General features: G+C 40.7%; 2 protein-coding genes across 2 annotated transcripts; one reads left to right on the top strand and one right to left on the bottom strand.

Moving 5' to 3' along the window:
* The first annotated feature begins 63 nt into the window (after window positions 1-63).
* Window positions 64-23,914, top strand: inpp4aa (inositol polyphosphate-4-phosphatase type I Aa). The gene is made up of 24 exons (XM_084907871.1): window positions 64-186; window positions 9,058-9,316; window positions 9,412-9,456; window positions 11,049-11,167; window positions 11,252-11,368; window positions 11,542-11,621; window positions 11,729-11,846; window positions 12,088-12,178; window positions 12,300-12,447; window positions 15,425-15,555; window positions 15,840-15,944; window positions 16,051-16,159; window positions 16,248-16,265; window positions 16,394-16,565; window positions 17,571-17,852; window positions 17,944-18,091; window positions 18,375-18,407; window positions 19,093-19,265; window positions 19,383-19,506; window positions 19,973-20,240; window positions 20,650-20,747; window positions 20,842-20,954; window positions 21,045-21,199; window positions 21,289-23,914. Exons 2-24 carry the CDS (start codon window positions 9,217-9,219, stop codon window positions 21,419-21,421), a joined length of 2,880 nt encoding a protein of 959 aa, XP_084763997.1. The 5' UTR covers window positions 64-186; window positions 9,058-9,216; the 3' UTR covers window positions 21,422-23,914.
* On the bottom strand, window positions 807-5,376 carry LOC146370825 (phospholipase A and acyltransferase 2-like). Its single transcript, XM_084907879.1, has 4 exons — window positions 5,286-5,376; window positions 4,097-4,217; window positions 3,710-4,008; window positions 807-2,877 (listed from the first exon to the last, which is right to left on the bottom strand). Exons 1-4 carry the CDS (start codon window positions 5,301-5,303, stop codon window positions 2,794-2,796), a joined length of 522 nt encoding a protein of 173 aa, XP_084764005.1. The 5' UTR covers window positions 5,304-5,376; the 3' UTR covers window positions 807-2,793.
* Window positions 23,915-24,682: the final 768 nt, after the last annotated feature.

Raw genomic sequence — 24,682 nt, 5'->3', positions numbered from 1 at the left:
GAAGCCTGGAGAGAATAAATCCTGGCCGACATCGCCCCCCAGTGGACGGAGGAGGCATTACCACCTGTGTAGGTATTACGTCTCTGATGTGTCAGAGGGAGTCAGGGCGAGTCTCGACTGCAGACATCGTCGATGCGCGCAGGATGCTCATCAGCATGACAAGAAACCATCGCTTTTCTCTTGAAGGTTAGACATTTGTGTTTGTTTCTCATTTCTCATATTATTATTTCACGGTTTCTCGAGGGTTTTTGCTCCCGGATATGAAAGCTGTCTCAAAGCGAGAGCACCGCCTCGCAGCGGGATCACAATAAGACGTGTTTTATAGTCGTAGCAAAAAACAAATGAATAAAATAAAATATGTGCAGCTGATTTGTTTTTAATTTAAAACAGTGCTAAACGAGCTGTGGGTCACAACCCGCAGCACCGTGCTGCTGCCTCCCTCAGTGAGCATCAGCAGACATAATGACGCAATGTTTGTTATTATTTGGTAGTGTCGATGAATGAGCATATATCCACGCTTTAAGTATGGTGTCAATGGGCCTGTCATTGGCTAAACCTTCCATAAATAGATTTGTAGTGGGAAGCTTCGGCCTGTTGTTTATTTCCACGCAGGCTGCCTGCTGAATAACACCCAGCTTTCTGCTGAAGCCTGAAAGACTGTGTATCTGATATTAAGAGGTTATATGTTGGGTTTTTTTTATAATGCACTGGTTGCATCCAGTATCATATTTACTGCTTTATGAAGCCAGAGTCCTCCCTGATGTTCCCAAGAGGCGGGGAAAGGATTAAATTTGATCTTCTGAGCCACTCTTTTCATAACAGAGCAGGCACTGGGTTCTTTGGGAATTCACTTCTGTCTGCCCTTTCTGTCCTGTGCTCATGTGTGTTTGAGAGGAGTATTTTTGATTGAACAAATCAGATTTGCCACGTTCTGCCTAGTGTGTTGAGGGAAATCCATGACTTATTCTCCCGAGAATCCATTTGGTTGAAACATAACCTAAAGCAGTTCATCTCGGCTGAGCTTCCTTTATAATTCTCAGTTCTCTGAAGAAGACTTCTTTTTCCCGCTTTCTAAATGTTCTCTTTGGGTTGAAATCATTTCTTCTTCAATCAGTTTGATCAGAGTTTGATCATCCATGTGCACGTGGCTGTGACAGACATTTCCATATGCCAGGTAAGCTGATTGTAGACCAGATTCAAGGGAGAGCAGCGAGGCACAGGCCAGCTCTGGACTGAATCTGAATCAATAAATGGAAATGAAGAAGAACATTGAGGTTACAGAGGGACAAGGGAAAGGAAGTTGGCTTAAATAACAAAAAGAAAACAAAAAGAAAACAAAAACACAGGACTGATCACAAAGGGATGAGGAGAAGGAGGAGAAGGAGGAGAAGATGTGGAAGCGCTGCAGTGCAGCCGGTGCTGACAGCACCTGCAGGGGGTGAGCCGCCAGCCCAACAAACTGGGACACATTTGTCTCCAAAGCATCCCAGTGGACTCAGGAGCTCCAGAATCTCTGCACTCTTACTACACACCATTTCACCTGCTTCCCTGCAGCATGTTCACCATGTTTGTTGCCACACTGTTCAGCTAGAAAACAGAAACAGGGTCTCTTTAGTGTGTGATTGGGGTCAGATGTCACCTTCAGGACAGCAGCTGGATTTATCCTCTTGTTCAGTTTAGGATGACGATGAAGAATTAGCTGACGCGCTGTCTGACTTCATCCCTCTGGTGCAGGACAGAAACTTGCATTCATTTTGACCATTATCATCTTCTTCAGCTGAACTCCAGTAAAACCAAATTAACATCGCAAGATTGTTGTTGTCATCAGCTTTGGTGGATGTTTGAGATCTTGGAGTGGCCTTTTGTTTAATACACTGTTTCAGGTAGTTTGCTTTCAGATAAAATATGCATAAAACCACATTTACTGACAGCAGCTATACAGCGAGGTAAGCTGCACACACTTTTAATATCAGCATAAAATTATGTCAAAGAGAGGAAATCAGCTACTTATACACAGTGGTCATCCCTGAGACCAGAAACAACCCATTGGTGTTCTTGGGTCATTAATCCAATATATGTTTATTGGTATCAGTATTTATAACAGATGATAAAGGAACCTTCTTTTTTTTTTCAAAGTTAAGAAAAGATGGGAGAAACACCCTTCACCACACTGAGTGTTGATGTTGCATAGTTCATCCACCAGAGGGCTCCCTGCAGCTTCTCTGTTGGAAGCAGTTGATCCCAGCAAACAAGTAAACAAGTAAATAAATTCAAATAACAAATGTTAGGTGAATTTGTTTATGTTTTGTGCCTGAACAGAAAAATATATCTGATATATTATATGAGAGCATCAGTAGAACATCAGTATCTACATTGGGGTTTTTTTTTATCACACGTTATCTTTTGGCGTTATAATCATCACGTGCTTTCAGCTTGCCAGCGTGTGGTTTGTCATGGTAAACCTTATAGCTTCAGGGATTTTGCTCGGCCAAATTATGAATCCCAAGATTGTTTTTTTCTCAGGAGGAATTATTAAAGATATTTTGCTGAGAAAAAATATTTATCGGTTTCAACTAAGCATTTGCAAATGAATAAATAAGGGCAAAAAACAAGTAAGTTTAAACCTTGCTGTACATACTGCCAATCCCATAAGTGGCTTCATAAAAAAATAATCAGGCTAAGCTCTATAGAGGGCCAGACAAAGAGAACATGTTGGATATTTACAGTGACGTGACTCAGAAAGACCAAACTGAGGCACCGCACAAGTTCATATATGTAGAAATGAAAAGGTTTCTAATCAGTTTTCTTTGAGTTGACAATGTCTTTGAAAACTGTAGTTGCTCCTGTGCACTCTTCATTCTTGGGTTTTGCAGGGATCTAAAGAAAGAATAACCGTGTTATTAATACGATTAGCACTCATACTCACAATACTTCTACTACTGCTAATAATAATCTGACCATTTTCCTGTTAATATAAAACATATTTGGTTTTGTAAAATTTCCAGTACCGACTGATATATGAAGTGCAGTTCATAAATCAGTCCAGATGACAAAGCTGTTGACTTTCTCTCATATTGTACGCTGCTCAAACAACTTAAAGGAAGACTTTTTAATCAGAGTACTGCATGAAGTCTGTTAACATCTTGGATACTGATCAGGTTATTTAAGTAGCAGACAGCGTTGTTAATCAGTTTCAGCTGGTTTGGTGTTAATGAAATTGACAACAGGCCCCCATGCTCACCTAACCTAAATCCAGTAGAGCACCTGTGGGACAATATGCTTCAGTCCATGCAACACAGTCAGGTTGCACCTCAGACTGTCCTCTGTGATGCTCTGGTCCAGATTTAGGAGGAGATCCCCCAGGAAACCGTTCATATTCTCATTAGGAGCATGTCCCAACATTATCATGCATGATTTCAAGCACATGAAGGCCATACAAACTACAGAGCCATTCTGAGTTGCTACAAGGAAATTTCATCAAAATGGAAGCGACGCAAAATATTTTCATTTTGATTTCCGGTGTCTTTGAATTCAGCCCTCGGTCAGTTGGTAATGATATGGCATCCTTTTACCCAGTCCATATTAGTAGATATCTAGGCAAGATTTATGTTTCTATTCAGATTTTTTTAAAGCGTTCCTTTAATTTTTTTGAGCAGTGTATTACCACATCTTAAATGATAATCAGAAGATTTTCGAGTGACGGCATTACCTGGTTGCACACAGCTTTCCCGTAGCGTATGAAAGTGGCAAAGTGCTCGCAGTTTAGAGTAAAAAGGTTATATGGAAGGGATTGATTGAGAAGGGCGTCACGGCGTAGCCTCATATCCTCAGGTGCTGAAGGTGTGAAGGCATGGCGATTGTTACTGACCAACGCATGGGCTCCATGTGGGACATTGACCTCACCAACAGGGACTCTGCGAATCTTGGTTTCTCCAAGGAGAAGGTCCCCACATACCGGCATGATTTTTTGCAGATAAGTACGAACAGTTGTCATTAGTTGCTTCTCATCTTGGGAAAAAAAAAGGAAACAAGAAATGTTAGTGTTATAATTTGCCTGTTTAATGAATGCAATGAACAGCACTCATGTTTTACTCACCTGCAACCGCAAAGTGGATTACATGTCCATCGTCATCATAGATGGCCCAGTGCGAATATCCGAGTGGGTAGGAAAACTCAATCAAGTCTCCAAATTTTGCAGTGGATACAATGTTATCAATCTGTGTTAATAACAGTTAATAATTAGAATACAAGAAGCAAGTAGTGACACATCTCCACCCACTACCACTCCCCATGTACCCAGATAACAGGTTCAGCTACATTACAGAAAGTGGCTGACACATTTGTTTTTTTAGTACAGGCAATCTGCTTGTCAGAGGTAAAACTTACCCAGTTTCGGTTAGCATCTGAATACATTTAATGTTGCAGAACTATTATACTGTATTTGTATTATTTGCCAGACGGGCTGGTTTGAGTTTTTCAGAAAATGCGGATTTTCTGGGATTTTTCCATACAGCTGTTTTTACTGTTTACAGAGAGTGTGAGCGGTGGTTCCCTGTTTCAAAGTAGCGGTCAAAATACTTTGAACTGATAGAAAGGCAACAGCAACTCAAATACCAGCAGAGGTATGCAGAAGAGCACCTCTAAAGGCACAACACATAAAACCTTAAAGCAGATGGGCTATAGCAGCAGAAGACCACACTGAGTAACAATCCTGTCAGCTAAGAACAAGAAACTGAGGCTAAAGTTCACAGAGACTCACTAAAACTGAGAAATAGAAGATGGGCAAAACGTTGCCTGATTCAGTGAGTTTCAACTTTTCCTCCAACATCCGGGTATTAGGGTCACAATTTGGCATAAACAGCATGGAAGCATGGATCCATCCTCCATAAATCAACAGTTCAGGCTTCTAGTGGTGTAATGGTGTGGTGGATCTTTTCTGGCACACTTTGGGCCTAAGCACCAGCTAAGCACCGTTTAAACACCACAACCAGCATGTGTACCCATCTACTGAAAATAAATCTGGAAGCTCAAATCATCTTAAACTAGTTTCATGAACATGATATTGAGTCCTCTGAACTAAATGTTACGAGAATTCAGTCAAAAGAGCATCTTTGGGATTCGGGGACACATCATAGATGGGGAACTGTGTGACGCTATCGTGTCAACATGGACCAAAATCTCTGAGAAATGTTCCCAGCACCTTGTTGAATGGCAGGAGGAATTAAAAAATTAAAGCAGCTCTGAAGGTAAAAGTGTCCAGTCAGTATAGATAGATAGAAACTTACCTGCTGTTGATAATTCATGGCTGACTCGCAGTTATTTAGGTTTAAAATGAGAACTCCTGCAGCTCTCCCAGTCTGGTGTGTTTGCTGCGCTACTACATTCAACAATTAACTAACAATAAAGTAAAAAACAAAGCAATTTCTGTCAAGTCTCCTCCCAGTTCCACTCCCCATCAAGTCAGTGAACAGGTTCAGCTGCATTACATCAAGTGGCTTTTCATAAATGAGCTGATCTAGCTCGAGGCGACCTGCTGAAGTTCAAACCGAGTGAAAAGGAGTGAAAAGCTACTTAAATAATGGTTTAATTAAATAATGTAATAGGATCCAAAGGAAGTCTTAGTGAAACTTACCACCAAATTCCCACTTCATTTTGTGTGTACGGATTGTAAATTGCTAGTAAACTTTACTTGAGTTCATTTGGCAAAGCAGTTCTCAGTAGTAAGTAAAATTTTGCCTGTAAAGTAAATTCAGCTCTAGGTTGGTGCTCATCAGTGCAATTAAAAGCTGAGCCCTCTTACTTTGAGTGAAAAATGCTAAATTGTTAAAAAATATTCTGCTTCCCACTTTTCTACTATAACTATACTATGAGCTGTTGTTTCAAGATGTGACAGACATGAAGGTTTAGACTGCTGGTTGGATTTATAAACATTTTAAAAATATAACCCTGAAGTTCAGAAAATGGAACCTTCTGTGTAATATAGCAGAAATTTGTGGGAAAAAATGGGGAAAATTCACAGCATCAAATAAGATCTTTTGCCAAAACAGCAGCTGAAAAAGTAAAAATGTAAATATTTAGTAAGTGATTATCATTCATCACTTCTAATGATGATTAAGTCTTTTAATTGGATTGGAAATTGGTTGTTTCAGCACTAGTTTCAGCCCCACATATGTGAACTGCGTGTATCTGATGACCGTCAGACAGATGAAATGAAGATGATCCTTCGCTCCCCGTGGCTTTGCATTAGATCCTCTATTGGTTTCCTAGAGAGCTTCCCACAATGCCCCAGGCAGTGGCGATTACAGTGTGTTAAATGCCAACCCCACTGTCAATGACTCCTACACAGCCTAATGAGGCAGAGCATCCATGCTGTAATTGTCATTTGTTTAGATCTCACATGAAGGTGTGAAGACAGGAATTAAACTACCACGGAGAATCACACTGACTGAACTGTATGTGTGTGAGGTGAGTTCTAGCGCCGAGCGTGTGTGTCGCCGGGACGCCGCGTTTTCATTTGCACGTGTCGTGTGACGTCAGAGAGGATTCATGTGTAAAAATAGACTTCCTTTGCAGAGGTCTTCACACATGAATGGACAGAAACACTCACACACAGATGTTCTCCCCTCATCAGTGTAGCATCAAATAAACAGCAACACACAGAGACAGATGAACGCGTTGATACGACCCTCGTCTCTGTGTATGAGGAGGCAGTGATCACGCTGAGCAAAGGCAGGTTGTATAGTTGTGTAAGCAAACATATACCAGAGAGGTTAACGGAGTCTGACATCTCACAGGAATTTGAAGCAGCTCATCGGACCACTTGCTGAATCCTTTTCATTTCTCTTAACATTACACGTTTGCTTCATGCATTTATGGCACACGGTATTCCTTACCGAGGCTTTTTGCTTTCAAATCTCTTCTCCTCTGTCTTTGCTGAAAGGAGAGTGCTTACTGCAGAAAACAATAGTGCGACAGTGTGTCAGCTCACAGGACAAAAATAGATATAGAAACAGCTTTAATTACTTGCACACCAGAAGAGACATGTACTCACTATGGAGAACTGTGTCAGCCCTCTTTTCTAAAATATTTTTCTAGGAAGAGGAGAAATGGTGCTGTGATTTACTGAAATATGTGCAGCGTACATGGTTGATCAAAATTAGACAGTATTTTTCTGAATCCATCCCTTTTGACAAGATCCTTTGACGTGATCCTAAACCACAACAGAGCCTCCACCGTGTTTTACAGGTAGCTGAGGACGCTCACTGTCCCTCTGCCTTGAGCAGTACATGGATCAACTGAAGGCATCTTCATCTGCTGTAGGCATTTTTAGGTCTGACACTTCTTCACTTTTCTTCCACTTTTCCAGTTGCCTCAGATTTTATTAAGGCACATTGCACAGACTGCTGAGATATGCCAAATGTTTGCATAACAGGTGCAAAAATACTATTATATGCCTGTCAAACTGTGTTATCTTTGACATTTTTCATAGATTCAACTAAAGAAATGGAAACAATTTATGTGGGGTTCTGCAACAAGCTTCTAGTAACAGAGGATATAATTTAAAATTGTTTCTCTGCTAAGTTATCTGTAATGTGCAGACACAAAACTGGTTCACCTAATGAGTTTAGTGGCTTTATAATGCTTGAATGATTCATAGGTCAATTTTAAGTAGCTTAACAAAGAAATCTTCCTCTAAATATTATCAGGTACAAAGACCGGACTGAAAACGAATGAAAAATGTCCAAAGAAATAATTTGAAAGGCTTCCTCAAAGCCTGGTGAACAATTGCAAAGTCGAATATTAAAATAAAATCTGGATCCTTGTGAATAAAATATAAAGAAATGAGGGATGGCTTAAAAAACTTAACTTAAAATACTGACAATGCTCTATTTTTTTAACCATATGTTATTATTTTTGTGGTTTCACTGATTTCTTTAAGCATTTAGCCTGAATAAAATTTGTTTTTCAGACTGAAAGTTAAAGAAAACAGTTAACCCAAACAATAAACTTATTACTAATCATTTAAGAAAATAATTTCCAGATTAACTGATGATAAAAAATAACCCGTGAATGTAGATCCACGTCTCCAACAGATCTAGATCAGCAGTGGTTTAATCTTTTGTGTCTTTCTGTTAGTTGGAAGAAGATGAAGTCAGGAGGAGGGAAGAGATTGTTAATGTTGCACTGGAGCCAGATCTCCTCTGCTGGCACACTTGGCACAGCTTTAGTTTCCTGCTGTAGTGAATAATTTTGGCAGGTGCAGCGTCAGCACGAAATCAACAAACCCTATGTGCTGTTTCTTTTGTATTGTCAGCCCCAGTGAAATGGTGATTGTTGTATTTGCAGTTAAATTATGAATGAAATGCTCTATCAGAGCTAAGTAAACGGCATTGTTGCTATTAAAACCTGATTATATAGTGCAATTATCAGTGTACAGACCTATCACTTGATTTAGACAAGTGCATCACATCTACAAGCCAGTTTTGTGAACGTGGTTTGAGAGGTTGTGGAGATTATGAGTTTTTCTGTTACGTCTGTTTTCTATGTGAGCATTTCTGATTTTCTTTACCTGACTCCCTGTTCCTGTGTTGGTTATTAGGTTTGTCTAAAACCAGGAAAGCACGAATAGCATCAGGACGTCAATTCAGTGTGCTGCAGTGCTGTTTTTTTTCTACAGCTGTGTGAAGTCTCACTTTTTCTCTCAGAAAATGTTCTCGCCGCCTATATTAGCACGTTAACATGGGGATAAAAATATTTAGAGCAATGACACAGAGTTGCAAAACCTACAGCACCGTTCGCCTCAGAATGAAGCATCTGTGGAAACATCATCGAGCTATTATTAGTTATTCATCCTTTAACCCTGTGAAAAAAAAGAGGAATGTAACCGGATTTTGAGCATGTGTGCTGCAAAGCGGCTTCCTTTATGTGACTAACTGCAAGCACATTGCTATTTTTCGGAGCTCAGCTGCTGTCGTGATGATGAGTTTGATGTCAGTATCAAAGAGCTGAAGATGTCCAGTTCTGTCTGATTTGCCTCGTTTTCTTTCTTTCTGTCAGGTTCCGCAGTGACAAAAGTGTGACCGCTCAGATCCACACACACACACGTCATAAGAAGTCTTACGCAAGAGTTTTGACTCTGTGCCTGCTCGACATTGTTCTGCTCTTCAGGCCTTTTTTACTCAAAAACAAAATCCTCAGCCCTGACCTGAAACCACCATGTCTGGGAAGGAGCGCAGCCCCCGCCATCGGCCATGGTCGGTCTACCGGGCTAATACGTTTGATCTCTCTGCTGAGATGATGGGGTTGGCTCTCTCAGGTAACCAAGTAACTGCTACCATGGTAACCTTACTTCATTGATAACAAAACTGTAAAGAGCTCCTGCTCATCTCTGTTTCGCTCTCTTCCCCACAGGCAGCAGTCAGGACCCAGATGAGCCCGTACTGGAGTTCAGCGTGGGTATGTTCAGGATGTGTTTGTAGATATTGTTGCTGCACCAGACTGTTTATTATGTTCTACTAGAATTAATATAGTAGTGTTCAAATTATTTTATTTTGATCGATCCACAAATGCACGAGCATTTATGCAGCTAATGCTTGATATCAGAGTCCCTGTAGAAGCAAGACTCACCACTCAGCAGCCATCTTGGAGACACCCATAAGCACTTCATTGGCAGTTAATTTAATTAGTCACAGCACAATAAAAATCCCCACAATAAGGAAATATTGAAACTTTTTTTTTAACTCTTAAACCACATATCATCTTCCACTGCTGTCTCTGGATTTTGTCTCTGTTGATGTTCCTTAATCCTCTAAAGCATATTAACAAGTCACAGTGCTGCCAACACTCCAAAACCAAAAACTCATTCACGCATCACATGTCTGCAAGTCCACAGCTGGTTAACTCTTCTCGAATGCACTGTTTGGGTGTTTCAAAATGATTCCTTTGACATAGGGATACATCATCCTACAAAGCTACACTAATCTGTCATTAAGACTTTGGAGTAAGGTGCTGCTTATCCTCAACTCTGTGCAGCATTTAAGCATTTTTTAGATCGTCCCACTGCTCAGCATAAATTGCTAGATGCAGATGCAGTGAGGCAGACATTGACAAAAAGCAAACCTTTATTTAGGATGATTTGAGAGGCCAGAATTACAAAGTCTGCAAGATGGTGAGGAAGCTGAAACCCACAGTTAAGATAACAAGACACAGGTGAACATCATCATAGACAATGAGACAGACGAGGAGGTTAAATGAAGTAAAGTTAAACACAGGACACTAGAGACAAGTATCAAAATAAAACAGGAAGTGAAAACATAGACACATGAATGAACTTAAAATAGTGGAGTTGACACAGAATGGTACAGGAAAATACTGAGGAGCAGTATTAAACTGAAACTACGAACCAAAGATTTAATACATATGAAAGTCAAGGTGAAAAATGATAAACAACAAGGAGGAGAACATCTTGAATAAGAACTCTATATCCAAAATACTATCTTCGCTTGCTTTGCAGCTGGTTCAGCTCGCTGTTTTCAGTGAACACTGATAAACCTGCTGTACAGTTCCTGCCCAGCAGGTGTAAAATCAGCTAGTTAGTGAACATTTAAGAGCATTTCGCAGCTGAAGAGCCAGAAAGTTCCCTAATAAGCAGTAAGAGAGCAAAAATAAGACAGAGAGAGAAATGAGGCAAGAAACAGAAACTAAGGGGATAATAGTTCAGCAGTTTAAAAAAAAATGCCTCACTACCATTAACTGGCTAAAATGTTTTTAATATTCCACTTTAAAAGATGGTGATTTGACTGCGATGCTGTGTTTTTGTTTTTTCATTCTCAGTCAGTTTAAGAAAAACTCATAAACATGATGTGTCCCCATAATTACTGGCTCCTATTTATTTTTTATTCACTAAAGAATTACTCAACAGCTGCTGCTTGTCAAGTACTAACTACTCCAACATACTATATTTAAATCCTCCCATTGCTACAGATTACAGACCGTCCCACTGTTAAATCCCCCAGTTTGTAATCGCCTGTATTTAAATGTCCCTGCAGCCTGCAGTGAGCTGGTGACTCCTGCACTGGACCGTAAGCCGACCAGCTTTGTGGCCGTCAGCTGCACCACTCCGCCCCAGGCCTTCTGGACTAAACACGCTCAGACTGAAATCATAGAGGTATGCTACCTTCTACCTCACTGTCACTTCCTGCCTGCCGTTGGATGCTTACACAGCCTTTTCCCCTCGTCTCTCTGTCTTCAGGGCACCAGTAACCCCATCTTCCTGAGCAGTATAGCTTTCTTTCAGGACTCTCTGATCACTCAGCAGACGCAGGTCAAGCTTTCAGTCTACGACGTAAAGGACCGCTCACAGGGCACGGTAACCCCCCCCCCCCACCCCGCCAAGACAATTTCTTACAAAGTCAATAAACTGTCTTTAGATTTTCCATTGCAAAAGGAAATAATGCTCTTCTTTAACAAATCCTTCGTAGTTGACGCTCATCTGGGTAAAACCCTCTAAATCCTTTCGGTTTGCGTGCTTTTATGTGACAGATGTACATGCTCGGCTCTGCCATGTTCTCTGTGAAGGAGCTGCTGCAGGACAAGCACCACAGACTGCACCTGACTCTCAGGTAACGGGCACGCAGAGCACAATGTGACTTTTCTGTGTTACGAACTGCAGGTCGCATTTGGGTTTTTGGGGATGTTGCACTGACTTGGTTATCGCTTGATTTGTCAGGTCAGCGGAGAACGAGCGCGTGGGCAACATCACTGTCATTGCCTGGCAGATAGAGGAGAAACGTGAGCAGAGAGCTCCTGTCGCAAGATTACAGAGGGGGGATACTGTTAATGGAAGGGTAGGAATTCACAAAAATGACTTTCGAATGAGACTTTGTTTTATTTTTAATATTTTCCTGATGTCAAAGTACATGAAACATACCAGGAATAACAGCCACGGGCTTGTGAATGTGCTTGAATTCATTAAAACAATATAAAACAATTTTATTGAACTTCCTGCTTTTTCTGACTTTTTTGGTAATGTAAAGGTCAGCAGCACATCCTTCTTTATGCAAACATTGTTGTTTATGTGTGCATCAGATGGTTCTGCCTGTGGATGAAAGCCTAACTGAATCCATGGGCATCAAATCCAAGTCGTCCTCTTTGTGTAAAGATCCGCTGCTGAAGGCTGGTGAGTGTACTCTTATGTGAGCTGTTGCTACTCCGAGTTATAGGAAAGTTTCACAACCAGTAACATGTAGTTTGCTGGCAGTAACAATGGCAGTGCTCATTTATATTTTTCCTTGTTTTAGTGTTTGGCGGCGTCATGTCACGGACGTACCGTTTCCCCACTACGGATGGTAACCACCTGCGGATCCTGGAGCAGATGGCAGAGAGCGTCCTCTCCCTGCATATTCCTCGACAGTATGTCAAACTGCTGCTGGAGGAGGATGCTGTCAGGTATAATGTGAAAGATGTGTTGATGTTTTTTGAAGTGATGCCAGCATCTAATAAATGTGAACCTTTTAAGAAAGCGTTCTCTACGTGCTACCATAGACTGTATATAAAAGATGGACGTGGTTCCGTATTGTCACCAGTTGGTTTGTGGATTTTGAAGCCTCTGATTTAGTTTTTACCTTCTTGGCATTTTGAAGCTGTAAGTGATCACATTTGGATAGGAGGCTGGATCGCTAAGTTATCAGGTTAAACTAGCATGTTTGGTTGGCACATGCTTCTTGTTTGTACAGTTAGCTTTTACATTTTAAATACTCCACAACTTCACAAACACGTGTAGGAGCAGAGATTCAAATTAGCTTAGGTGATGCCTAGTAAGCAGATGTTTTGCCATCCATCTATCTGTGTACCCACGCATTGATCAGTGAATGATTTTAAGCCAGTTTATTGGTTTCAGTGTCTTTGTTTGCAATGAATCATTTTGTTCATGGACTGAGAAGATTCTTGATTGGTTTAGTTTGTCTCCCAATATCCTCACTCTTAGAGGCTATTTCTTTGTTAATGCCTCCTAGCAACTTAAGCAGCTTCTTTCTTTCTTTCTCCCAGCTGATCTCTTTTCTGGTGAGCTGCTGCCTCAAAGCAGCATTTTCTGCAGCCACCTCCTGGTTTTCCTTCTTTGAGTCTAGAAGGGCTTGTTGCAGGCTGTGCAGCATGCTGTTGGGAGCATGTGCGTGTTGCTGGGCAGCAAAATCAGGCTCATTTGTTTCAAGTGACTGAAAAACACAAAGTATACATGTGACAGGTAAAAATACTGACCCATCTCAATGCTGTAAACACTCAAAAACATAGGTCTTAACTCACACAACTGAACCGTTTTAGCTGTTTCAGTAAATACAGTCACTCAACACTGAGAACAAATATTAGCAAGCATCTGTATAATAGTCACAAAGTTGTGTCATACAAACTGTAGGTAAATAAAAAGGCATTCAGGCCTGAGATGATGCAATAAAAGAAAACCAGATTGTCCTAAATAACTGTTACTTCGCCTGTTGCATTGTCGCTTTTCTCCATATTGGCTAAACACAGACAGTGTAGACCTGCTGAAGTCAGAGTACTGCTTCAGTTTTTCTCCTGGTTATTTTCTTCAGTCTTATTTCTGTAATTGTTCAAATGGTTTGATTCTAGTTTGGACTTCAGACTGTAATTGATGGAATTCTTCACAATTTTACATCAAAATATTATTATGTCCTGTTTGATTGAGGGGATCAAAGTGCTGTAGTTGTCATAGCAACCCAGTTTGTTTGCTCTGTGTAAGAAAAACTTAAACTTGTACAAGTAAGTTAATGTAATTTATTTTTTTAATGGTCATATTATGTAGCCAGCAGTACCTAAAGCTATGTAGCGGACACAATCGTCTGTACGTATAAAATGTAATCATCCACACAAAATAAATTTTGCATTCATGTCTGAAGGCTGTAAGAAGTGATTTGGCTTCGGCTTTATGAATTTATATGAATACATCTCTTTTTATCCCCCTTCTCTAAAAATGCAGTAATTTGATGCTGAAGTCAAAGCAATCTTTTAAGATCACAGTTTGTTTAGGTCATAAATATTAAGACATAAAACAAAGCTATTTAATACAGACACTTGGGGGGAAAAATCTGATAGATTCCAGTTTGTGCATGTAAACAGGTAGTTTTCTTTTCATCTTATACAGGCTTCCCTTGGGCAGTGTTATTAGAAAACATTGCACACATTTTGCAGATGATACACAGTAATATGTAAGTATCATCTATGATATGCAGATAATGCAGAAGCCAGTCGATGCAAATCACTCATTTAACTACAGTCATGTCCTAAAGACATAAATGCATCCTGTGATTTTCTTCTACTAAATTCAGACAAGAATGACGTGATTGTACTCGACCCTAAAGAGTCAGAAAGATGGTGTCTAACTAGATACTTACTCTGGATGACATTACCCTGACCTCCAGTAACACTGTAAGAAATCCTGAAGTTATTTTTATATATCAGGATTTGCCCTTCAATGCACACATTGCACAAATATGCAGTGTTGCTTTCTTTCACCTATGCAATGCTTAAAATTAGAAACATCCTTTCTCAGAGTGATGCAGCAAGAGTACTGACAGGGATGAGAGATCGTATTTCTCCTATATTTGCTTCTCTTCGTTGGCTCCTTCTAAACCGACGATTGAATTTAAAGTCCTTCTCCTCACAAGGTCATCCCTTAGTTATACTGCTGTATCCTCAGACTGCTGCAAGACTCCCCTATGTTAATATGCCACTGCTGTAACCTGTCTTTGTTTCTTTCCCCTCAACCCCAACTGGTGACGTGACAGCAGATGGCTTCTACTCCCTGACCCTGGTTTTGTTGGAGGTTTCTTCCTGTTAAAAGGGGATTTGATTGTAGGGGTTTTCTCTTTGGTACTGTAGGATCTGGGGTACTCGTGTTTGAGCTTTCCAATAAAGGTGACACAGGTCATTCCATATAAATTAGTCCACGTAAATGACTAATTACTGTAATTTATTTATTTGTGGTGTTATTTGCTCCTTTAACTTTGCATTCTTATTATAGTAATGCTGTGTTTTTGTTAGATTTGTGAAGCTCTTCTAGATGCATCTTATTTTTTATTTTTTACAACCTTTTTCCCTGTCAAGAAATGACACTTATGAGGAATCTAACCAAGCGTGTACTTTTCACAGATTGTTTCGATTAAATAATAACTGCTTGAGGGTAAAACGCTGCTTAGTATTCCGAACCCCAAAAATGGCAAAGATTAGAGAAAATGGTTTGAAGAGATATCTGCAGGCTTTCCCTTAATGGTTGACTTTAATGTCTGTAACTGCTTTACTGTTATGTTCATTTGCTCGTTCAGTTTATAACTGAATGAGCAGCACAAAACGCACTCTGTGAGCTGCTCCGTGCATCAGCTGGATGCACTGATTGTTACTGCATGTGCAGGGTGTGCGAGCTGGAAGAACTGGGTGAGCTGTCTCCATGCTGGGAGAACCTCAGGAGGCAGATCATTACTCAGTACCAGACCATCATCCTCACCTACCAGGAGACCATAAGTGACCTGCATGAATATAAGGGTTAGTTCCATAATATACATTGTAAAGGGCCATTACACTGATTTTAAATGTCAAAATTAGTCTTGCACAATGTGACCAAAATGTATTGTTTTACAATTGGGGATGTTTCCTGATGTCAGGAAGTAAACAGCATCAACCCCCTAATAAGATAAATGTTACAACATTGAAAATATAGCCTTTCTGACATCATGTACAGCTGTTAGCGGTTTTTAATCATTATTTTCTCCATCTTCCTTACACAGAATCACAAATAACTGCTTTTTCTCATTTCTGCTGCCCCACAGGTCCGTCATTTAAGTCTAGCACCTTGAAAGCTGAGAGGAAGTTGGAGTTCATCCCCACTAACCTACATATCCAGAGGATGAGAGTACAGGGAGAGTCTGGTTACGGTATGAATTTGTCCACGAATGTTTAATGCATGCTTTCTGTAACTTAATATTCATGTTTTTCATGGATTTCCTCCCTTCTTAATTTTATTTTCTAACCTTTAATCAGACCGGACGTACGACGTAGTAACTATTGGTGCGCCTGCAGCACATCATCAAGGCTTTAAAGGCTGCGGTCTCCGAAAGCTGCTGCACAAGCTCGAAGAAGCCAGGAAACAGTGAGTTGTTTGAAGCTTGCGTGAGGATTTGGTGGTTGTTTTTCATTTGAAGTTTATAACAAACCTTTTTTTTTTTTAATTCAATCAGAACCCATGGAGAGGAGGGGTAAGGTTCTCTAAATCCTATTACAAGTTTTAAAAGTGGATAAAACCAAACCACACTTGTTTCTCAAGTAACCTCTTTTTCTTTCTTGCACACGCATCAATGCACGCCTGCTGCTCTGCTGGCTCCAGCTCTAAAGCAATGGCATACCAGCCTCAGGATGTTGTAAAAGCAAAGGAGCTGATTGGTCAGATTAACACTCTTAAGACACAAGTGTGTTACTACACTGAACGTCTGTCCCGAGCTGCCAAGGAGCGCTCAGCCAATGCTTTGGAGAGAACTCTGGCCATCCTAACAGAGAAGGTAAGACTGAACTGTAGGGATACTTAATATGTACAGTACTGTGCAAAAGTCTTAAGCCACCATATAATCATATAAATAAATTAGACAACGTGTTGAATGAAGAGTTCAAAGCGTTTGCACCATTCTACTTCGCTAGAAAGTCCATATTTGGTATGACCACCTTTATTCTTTTTCAAAAGTGCTATTTAGTGTTATATTTGGCATTTTGACAAATATAGTGTTTTGTGTTTAGTGCCTAACTTTGCGAATTAGAATCAGCTCTTCAGTTTTATGTTATATGTAAACACAACACCAGTTCATCCCTTGATTTAGGTTCCTTTTTTGTCCTTGAATGATTAATAGGTCAGTGTTAATGGGCTTAACAACCAAAAACACATTCATCTGTCAACAGTCAGGTACAAGGACTGGACTGAAAGTCTCCAAAGAAATACTTTGAAAGACTTTCAGAAAGCCTGGAGAACTATTTTTGAAGACCAGTTAATAAAAATTGCAACATCAAAATAAAAAGGTCATTAGAGTTAAAGATTCATTAGAATTAAAAGGAAAGGAAAGGAATCTAAAAACCTGACAAACTAACAAGGACTGAGGGAACTCACACAGAATAAATCCACACCAAGCAGAGAAAAGCAGAGTAAAAACATAAAAGGTGACATAAAGAAAAAACCTTCAAAATAAAACAGGAAGTGACTGGAAGAGACACACAGGAGAGGGCACTGAAACCACAGAGAAATGAAAAAATAATAAATGAATGATGTTGCAGATTACAGCCAGTGCACTATCACGACAATGCTGACGTCACTGTGACTGCCAGGCAACCTCTGACTCACACAAGCACAGACTGACCAGGATGAAAAAATAATTCAGTTTCATTTTATTACCTTTAAGAGCCAGTTAATAAATGTTAATGTGTTAATGTGTTAACGTGCTTTCATGTAATGTCTGTAGTGTAACATTTCTCAGTATAACTTATCCGTCTCCGTCTGTCCTGCACCGCTGCTCCTGTAGACTCGTCAGCTCGTGACCGTGTGCGACTCCAAGCTGCTGTCCACAGCCATCGTGGCTCTGGCAGCAGCCCGCCCAGAGTTCTCTCAGCAAAGCACCCCGTCGCCATCCTCCTCCTCCCTCTCGCCCTCCTCTCGCTCTCCGTCCCGCTCCCCCTCTCGTCACCCCACCTCGCCCTCTCGTGCTACCACCTCACCCTCTCGCCACACAGCTCCTCTGGAGGGCAGTGAAGGGACTAAAAACAAGCGCACTTCCATGCAGGCAGATTTCCATGAAGAGGAGTGGGTAAGAGAGGAGTCCATCTGCCACTTTTGGTTAATAATGTTTTTTATATGCATGTATATATGTTTGATTTGATTGATGGTTATTTGTGCAGGAGAAGATTTGGCTAAACGTGGATAAAAGCTTGGAGTGTGTGATCCAGAGAGTGGACAGGCTGCTGCAGCGGGACAAACTCCAGAGTGACAGCAGCTCTGAGGACGTCTTCCTGCTCGCCAGTGACGAGCCGGGTAACGCTAAGAAAGGTAAACGCACGTAGACAAGACGTGGATTTTTGCATGAATCCACGTACTGAGTGAGCTCAGCCATCTAATATGAACAAAGGTACAGGTATAAACTTTCAGGAGTCTCCAGTCGTCATCATCATCATCATTATCATCCCTCTCAACTATCTGAAGCAGACCCTGGCATGCTGTCTCAGTCCTGTTAATCATCTCTATTGTTTAACAGCTGAAATAAATCTTTAAGATACAAGTACAAGTGGAAATCTGTCCGTACCTAAACATTTTTATGTTCTCTCATTTGCAGAAAGCAGCCCAGAGGTTGAAAAGTCATCCCCAGGTAGGAGCACTGTTTCCTTTACGAACAGTAGGTACATGAAAAAGTATCACAGTGCAAGAACTGATGATTAAAAAGACGCAGAGTAGATTAAAAAACACACACAACTGTAATTAGAAGGAAAAAGACATCACATGTAATGTCACATGTAAGCAGATATTTAAAAGAGGAGGCAAAAACACGGTGTCTTCAACATTCTCAGTCTCAACTTTGGAACAGCCAGGAGGGCTGCAGGACCTGAGGCTGCTAGCTGGTTAAATAAAATGTTTCTGCTACATAGCCTGGGCCCAGATCTAGACCTGCTTTGAGAGTGATCAGTATTAAATTAAATGATAAAAGCCTATAGTGAGACTGTGGAGAGAGCCAGGATAGCAGCGATGTGATAGTTTCTGCAAAAAGCAGCAACATCTGATAGAATCAGGAGAGATCTCTCACTTTTACACTGATGTTTGACCGATGCAGGCAAAAAAAACATTTTTTTCTCTGTAATTCTTTTGTTCGTCCTCCAAATTATTGCTATTTTTAAATAAACCAAAAAAAAAGAAAGATGTTTAATGAAAACTGCACAAATCATTTTATATTTGCAGACACTGTGGGGTTGTGTGTATAGCTATTACTTCAGCCATTTGTTCAGGCAATTTCAGGATTTCAGGATTTCTGATAGAAACGTCCTCTCAAATCCCTGCAGGTGAGTGGAGCGACGCCCTGTATCCTCTCCTCACCACGCTGACAGATTGCGTGTCTCTGATGAGCGACAAAGCCAAGAAAGCCATGGTGTTTCTGCTGATGCAGGACAGCGCCCCCACCATCGCCATGAGCCTCACCCTGCAGTACCGCCGTGACGTCGTCTTCTGCCAGACGGTCTGCCGCTAACTGCTATGACTGTTACATGTACAGTGCATGAAACCCGTGCACGTGTAGGCTTGGACCTTTGTCATTACTCAACGATTGTGATGATGTGATGTGTGCCGTTTACAGCTCACCGCTCTGATCTGCGGCTTCATTTTGAAGCTGAGGAACTGCCTCTGTGACTCAGGCTTCCTCAGGCAGCTGCACACCATCGGCCTGCTGGTGCAGTATGAGGGCCTGCTCAGCACTTATGGTAACTTTGTTTGTGCATGTTTGTGTATATAGAAATATGTAAAATCACAAAAGACTGTGTGCATCTTCCACTAATGTCAAAGAGGATGCTTAGTCTGAACAGTAATCCTCATCAAGATCTCCATGAAATTACACAGAAAATATTGTTATTATTATTTTTAGTAAAATAATTTTTAAAGCATTGCACTTCAAATAATAATAAGAATGAAAAAACTATAATTTCTATAGTATAATTTTTTTTAAAGGTAATAGTTGACTTATGATCTGTTTAGAGGTGCAAAAATTCAAAAGCTGCTGAAAAAACAATATAAAACTGGTTACAAAGCTTCCTTTAGCAAACTAAGTTTTGTGGTTTTTAATGTCTTTTAATATTAAAAGTCAATCAGAATTGACTCCCTGTCCATGCCCTCTCTGATGGGGTTAATGATTTTGCTGTTTGTTGTTCTTCCTTTGCCACATAAATGAAGGCGAGGAGCTGGCCATGTTGGAGGACATGAGCGTCGGAGTGATGGACCTGAGAAATGTCACCTTTAAAGTTACCCAGGCAACTTCTGGTTTCAGCCCCGACATGCTGCCGGTGATTACGGGGAACAGGAGCGGCTTTAACGTCAGGGTCCCGATGCCCGGGGCGATGTTTGACATGCTGCCACGAGAGATCCAAAACGGGATGCTGCTGCGAGTTCAGCCCGTCCTGTTCAACGTTGGCATTAACGAACAGCAGACTCTGGCTGAGAAGTGAGTCACTGAGACTAGAGGGCAGGAAAGGTAGAAAGAGATACCCATGCCAAGCTTGATAGGTCAGTCGGAAAAAGGCCAGTGAGCAGCACATTCGGCTTTAAAGCATATTTTTAAACCTCTGGCTGAATGAGGCTTGTTCACTGCATGGTCACTGCATAAATGTTCTCTCTTGCAAGACAACAAATTTTGATTTTTCTTAAAAAATGACTGTAAAGATGAGATTTTAAGTTACTAACATTTAAAAACTGGGTTGATACATATGTGCGCTCGTTTTTATTGATGTTGCATTAAACTTTGAATGGCTGTGCTGGAAGTGAACCTCCTTCAGTACAGAAAAGCCAGACAGCAGCAGGCTATGTGTTATATTAATGAAAACTTTTAACTCTTAAATCATGCGTGTGTGCAGGTTCGGAGACACATCGCTGCAAGATGTCATCAACATGGAAAGCATGACTCGCCTCAGCTCGTACTACGACCAGTTTAAAGAGGTCCTTCCAGAAGACTGTGAGTGAAATACATAATTTATTAGTGAGAAAAGTGTATTTTCCCCCCTTTTTTTTGTTCTTTGCTCACCACTTGTCCTCTGTCATCTCCTCAGGTCTCCCTCGCTCTCGTAGTACCACCAGCGTGCCCGAGCTGCTCAAACTGCTGAGCCAGAACGTGAACGCCAAGAAGAACAAGAACGTGGAGATCCTGTGGCAAGCAGCTGAGGTAGACTCATCATCACCGCCTCTAATTCTAGCCCCTGAAGCGTAAAAGCTCTGTCTCCTTCTTCTAATCTCTTCCTCCGAATCCCCAAAGGTGTGTCGCCGCTTGAACGGAGTGCGTTTTACCAGCTGTAAGAGCGCTAAGGACCGCACAGCCATGTCTGTGACCCTGGAACAGTGTCAGATCCTGCAGCAGGAGCACGCCCTGGCCCCACAGGTCTTCTATCAGGCCTTGGACTGTATGCGCAGGTCAGTATCTACACCTAAAACACACTGGAAAAATAGTAATTTGCCAAAAAAGGGAAAAGAAAAAAAAATGTATGACTTCTGTCTCACAGCGAGGGCTGCAGGAGAGAGAACACCATGAAGAATGTGGGATGTCGTAAATATGCCTTTAACGCCCTCCAGCTTAAGGCCTTTCCCAAACAATACCGCCCTCCAGAGGGGACATATGGGAAGGTCGAAACCTAAGCGGACTCTGCTATTTGGCAGAAACCAAAAGACTGTAAGGGGATGAAGAAGATGGCGCCACACAAACAAAAGCACCAACACAAACTGGAACAGCAGCCCTTTGTTCTGTGCTTAGTCATTGTTAAGATAATAAATGTCCAAGTGCCAGTGCTCACTGTAGATCATTTTCTAGCAGACTCCCCTCCCCTCTCAGTAGTATTAGATTCAAACACTTTTCACACATACTTCACAGCCACAGTCAGCGTTCTGTGTTACTTCGTAGCCAGTGTGCAGACAGTGTTTGCTGCTGTACCAGTTGTAGCATCGGGAAGCGTACAGTCTCTCTGGATTTATTTTAAGGAGACGTGCAAAAGCCTTTAGTTTTAGAAGAAAAAAGATGTGGCACACAGGTGTATTTGTACTCAGCAGAGCAGCTTTTGTTGACGCTATCACACCATCAGTTAAGAAGTGAGACTGCTGATTATCTACAAAACATAAAAAGCATTGAGCCCTTTTCAGACATTGGATTCCCACTGGCTTTACCTAGTGTGTCATTGACGCAAAAGTCATTTTACTTTTCATCACATAAATCACTACTTTCAGTTGCTCCCTTATCCCAAAGGGTTCACCACAGCAGGTAGCTCTGGATGTATGATCTGTTTTCTTTCCTGACTCGATCCCAAAGAGGAGTTTGTATCACCAGCTGGATGTGAATCTGAAACATTTTGCTTGGCAAGCACACGTGTAAACTACTACACTAACAGAGCCTCAGACATACTGTGGGGGTAATAATCATTTGATCCCTTGCTCAATGGAGAGAGACAGAATATGAACCAAAAATCCAGAAAAAAACTCATAAAAAACTATAAATTGATTTGCATGGCAGACCTTGTGTACCAGTGTGGAGATGCTGCTGTGGTGTTTTAGGTTGTCAGCTGAAAGGAGATATCTTCTTTTCTGAAGTCACTGTTGTGAACCAAAGCCTAAAACAACTGAAGTCTGCTGATTTCTGGATTCTGTCTTGGCTATTTCTTAGGCAGGAAGCTGTATTCATGACTGCCTACCATGTTAATGTGACTGAATGCTGTTTACAATGTTGAAATTATTTTGAGTTAGCCTGCCGTCACAACTTTCTCAGAAAAGTGACCAAAATGCTGTTTTAGACAGAAGACGTGAGGTTCAGATGTTGCCAGACTGTAAGGAGTGCATGTCTGAAAGGGGCTTTAAATTTATGTGCATATTGATCTGTGCCTCACCACAAACACAGCATGTGTGGTTTACATCAAGCCAAGCCTAAAGCACTGAGGTACAATATAAATCCACTACATAAAACAATTTCCATCTCATAGATTTTTGTCCTCTGTCCTACTTATTTTGGCAAATGACAGGGAATAATATGGGAACAGATATTAAAGTTTGTTCTTTTTGATCAACATATAAAGACAAGTTTAAAAGACAAGAGAAGCTAGCAAGATGTCACGGGATGCTAATGACCTATCTCCTGCTGTTAACTTTAAATCCACTCTAGGCAACATACAGGTCAATAAAGTTAATCAGAGCAAGCGTAGTCACTTGTTAGAGATGTTTCTCTGGAGATAAGCTGCTCAGCAGAATCTGCAGGAGTTGTTAAAATCAAAGAGCTTATTTTGTTTATTTTCCTTAGGCAGCCGTCTCTTTGTCTTTCTACAAACACGTGAATATTCTGCACCACATCACTCCAATACAAGCACAGTTCTTTGACGAGTACGGCATATATCTGACACGACTCTGACATTTTTATTGAAATGATGTCTTACCTAACTTCTGATGTTCTTCTGATGCTACGCTGGAAGCATTAAAGGAGAACTTGTGGACAAATGGTGGGCTTCAGAGTGGTCCATCACTTTATTCCACAACTCTAACATGTCTAAGGAAACATTTCTGCAGGATCATATGCAGCGCTATGGTGGTTTGAGAGCCCTTTAAACTTCAAAAGGTTTTTATTGATTAAAGCAATGTGTGTCTTGGTTTTTCTCAGTTCTCTGAAAAATTATGCAGAAGTTCTTGATTAGAATCAGAAATCTTATTCGTTTTGCCTGCATGAAAAGATCTTCAGCTATATGTTATTGCAGCTGTACACCTCTGCAGTGGTGTATGGGATATATGCAGTTTTGACTATCAATGAGAAGTTGATAAAGGTTTTTAGACTCAAGTGAAATAATGCATATTGCATTATTGTGATAACGAACACCTCTTTTGTTTTCTGTTTATTAGCTGTTTGCTTAAATTCTATAATGTGCAATACTTGCAGAGAAATGGGTTTTATTTTGACTATGTTATTTATGTTCACATGGCTGGTGCTGCCAAATGCTGTTCTAGTTTCATCCATTGTTATTGAGTAAGTTATGACTTTGATCTGACCAGTTGTATGTGCACACAGGATGAACAGGATGAACAGGTTGCCTAGCAGCGACCTGCACACCACAAAGGTATGAACTGAAGCTGGATAATGAATAAAGGCTTGTCAATGGCAAAGTGGTGTGTCTGTGAATTATGCATTATGGTTAATTTATGGTACGGTGGCATGTTGGTGCAGTGGTTAGCACTGTTGCCTGCTCCCTGTGCCTGGGTGGGTTCTTTCTTGGTCCTCCCACAGTCAAAATACATCCATTAAAATCCATTAAAAATTGATAGAAAACTCATATGAAGAAAAAGAGGTATTTTGCTTTAACCAGCCTACATCAGTTTACTTCAAACAGCCAGCCAAATTTACTGTATGAAGCAACCTAGTTTCACCTAGTCAAAAACAAAGGACAAGGTGACTGAGCTAATTTGGGACACTAGGGTAAAACAGGCACTTAAACAGGGAACAGTGGAGCTGGCACTAAATAAAATGAATGTAAAAGCATTGGAGGTGGGACAAGGGTCAGAGGGAAGGCATATTTAATATACAGGAAAAATGGGGCAAAGAAAAGCAACTGGATGAGATAGAAAGGAAGAAATCTAATTCTCAAGACTCTGATTAAGTCAAATGATGATAACTGCTGCAGTAAATGTAAGAAATCTGCCATCATGAATAAATACAAAATTACAGAGTTCTGGTACCTCACTGCTGAGATGTATAATCTACATCATTCATAGTAAATGTCCTTTTTCCTTCACATAGATCCATTGTACAAAAAAAAGAAATTTCTATATTAAACAGTGAAAAAAATAGAATTTTTCTGTTTTAATATTTTATTCATTAGGTAATTACTATGGCGTGGTATGAATAGCCCACGAGAGAGATCTTTCTCAGCAAGA

This window comes from Perissodus microlepis, chromosome 16 (genome assembly GCF_051167445.1).
Source record: "Perissodus microlepis isolate ML-2025 ecotype Zambia chromosome 16, ASM5116744v1, whole genome shotgun sequence".
Lineage (NCBI taxonomy): Eukaryota > Metazoa > Chordata > Actinopteri > Cichliformes > Cichlidae > Perissodus > Perissodus microlepis.
Note: the sequence above shows the minus strand (reverse complement) of the source record. Positions and strands in the feature narration are given on the sequence as shown.

Excerpts from the sequence above, each read along its gene's own strand:
- LOC146370825 (XM_084907879.1), bottom strand. Across the intron at positions 4,009-4,096 it reads AATCCACTTTGCGGTTGCAG|ATGAGAAGCAACTAATGACA; the intron begins GTGAGTAAAACA and ends TTTTTTCCCAAG. Across the intron at positions 2,878-3,709 it reads GGAAAGCTGTGTGCAACCAG|ATCCCTGCAAAACCCAAGAA; the intron begins GTAATGCCGTCA and ends TTCTTTCTTTAG.
- inpp4aa (XM_084907871.1), top strand. The coding sequence starts at position 9,217 with ATGTCTGGGAAGGAGCGCAGCCCCCGCCATCGGCCATGGTCGGTCTAC. Across the intron at positions 11,168-11,251 it reads CTCAGACTGAAATCATAGAG|GGCACCAGTAACCCCATCTT; the intron begins GTATGCTACCTT and ends CTCTGTCTTCAG. Across the intron at positions 21,200-21,288 it reads GCCTTGGACTGTATGCGCAG|CGAGGGCTGCAGGAGAGAGA; the intron begins GTCAGTATCTAC and ends TCTGTCTCACAG.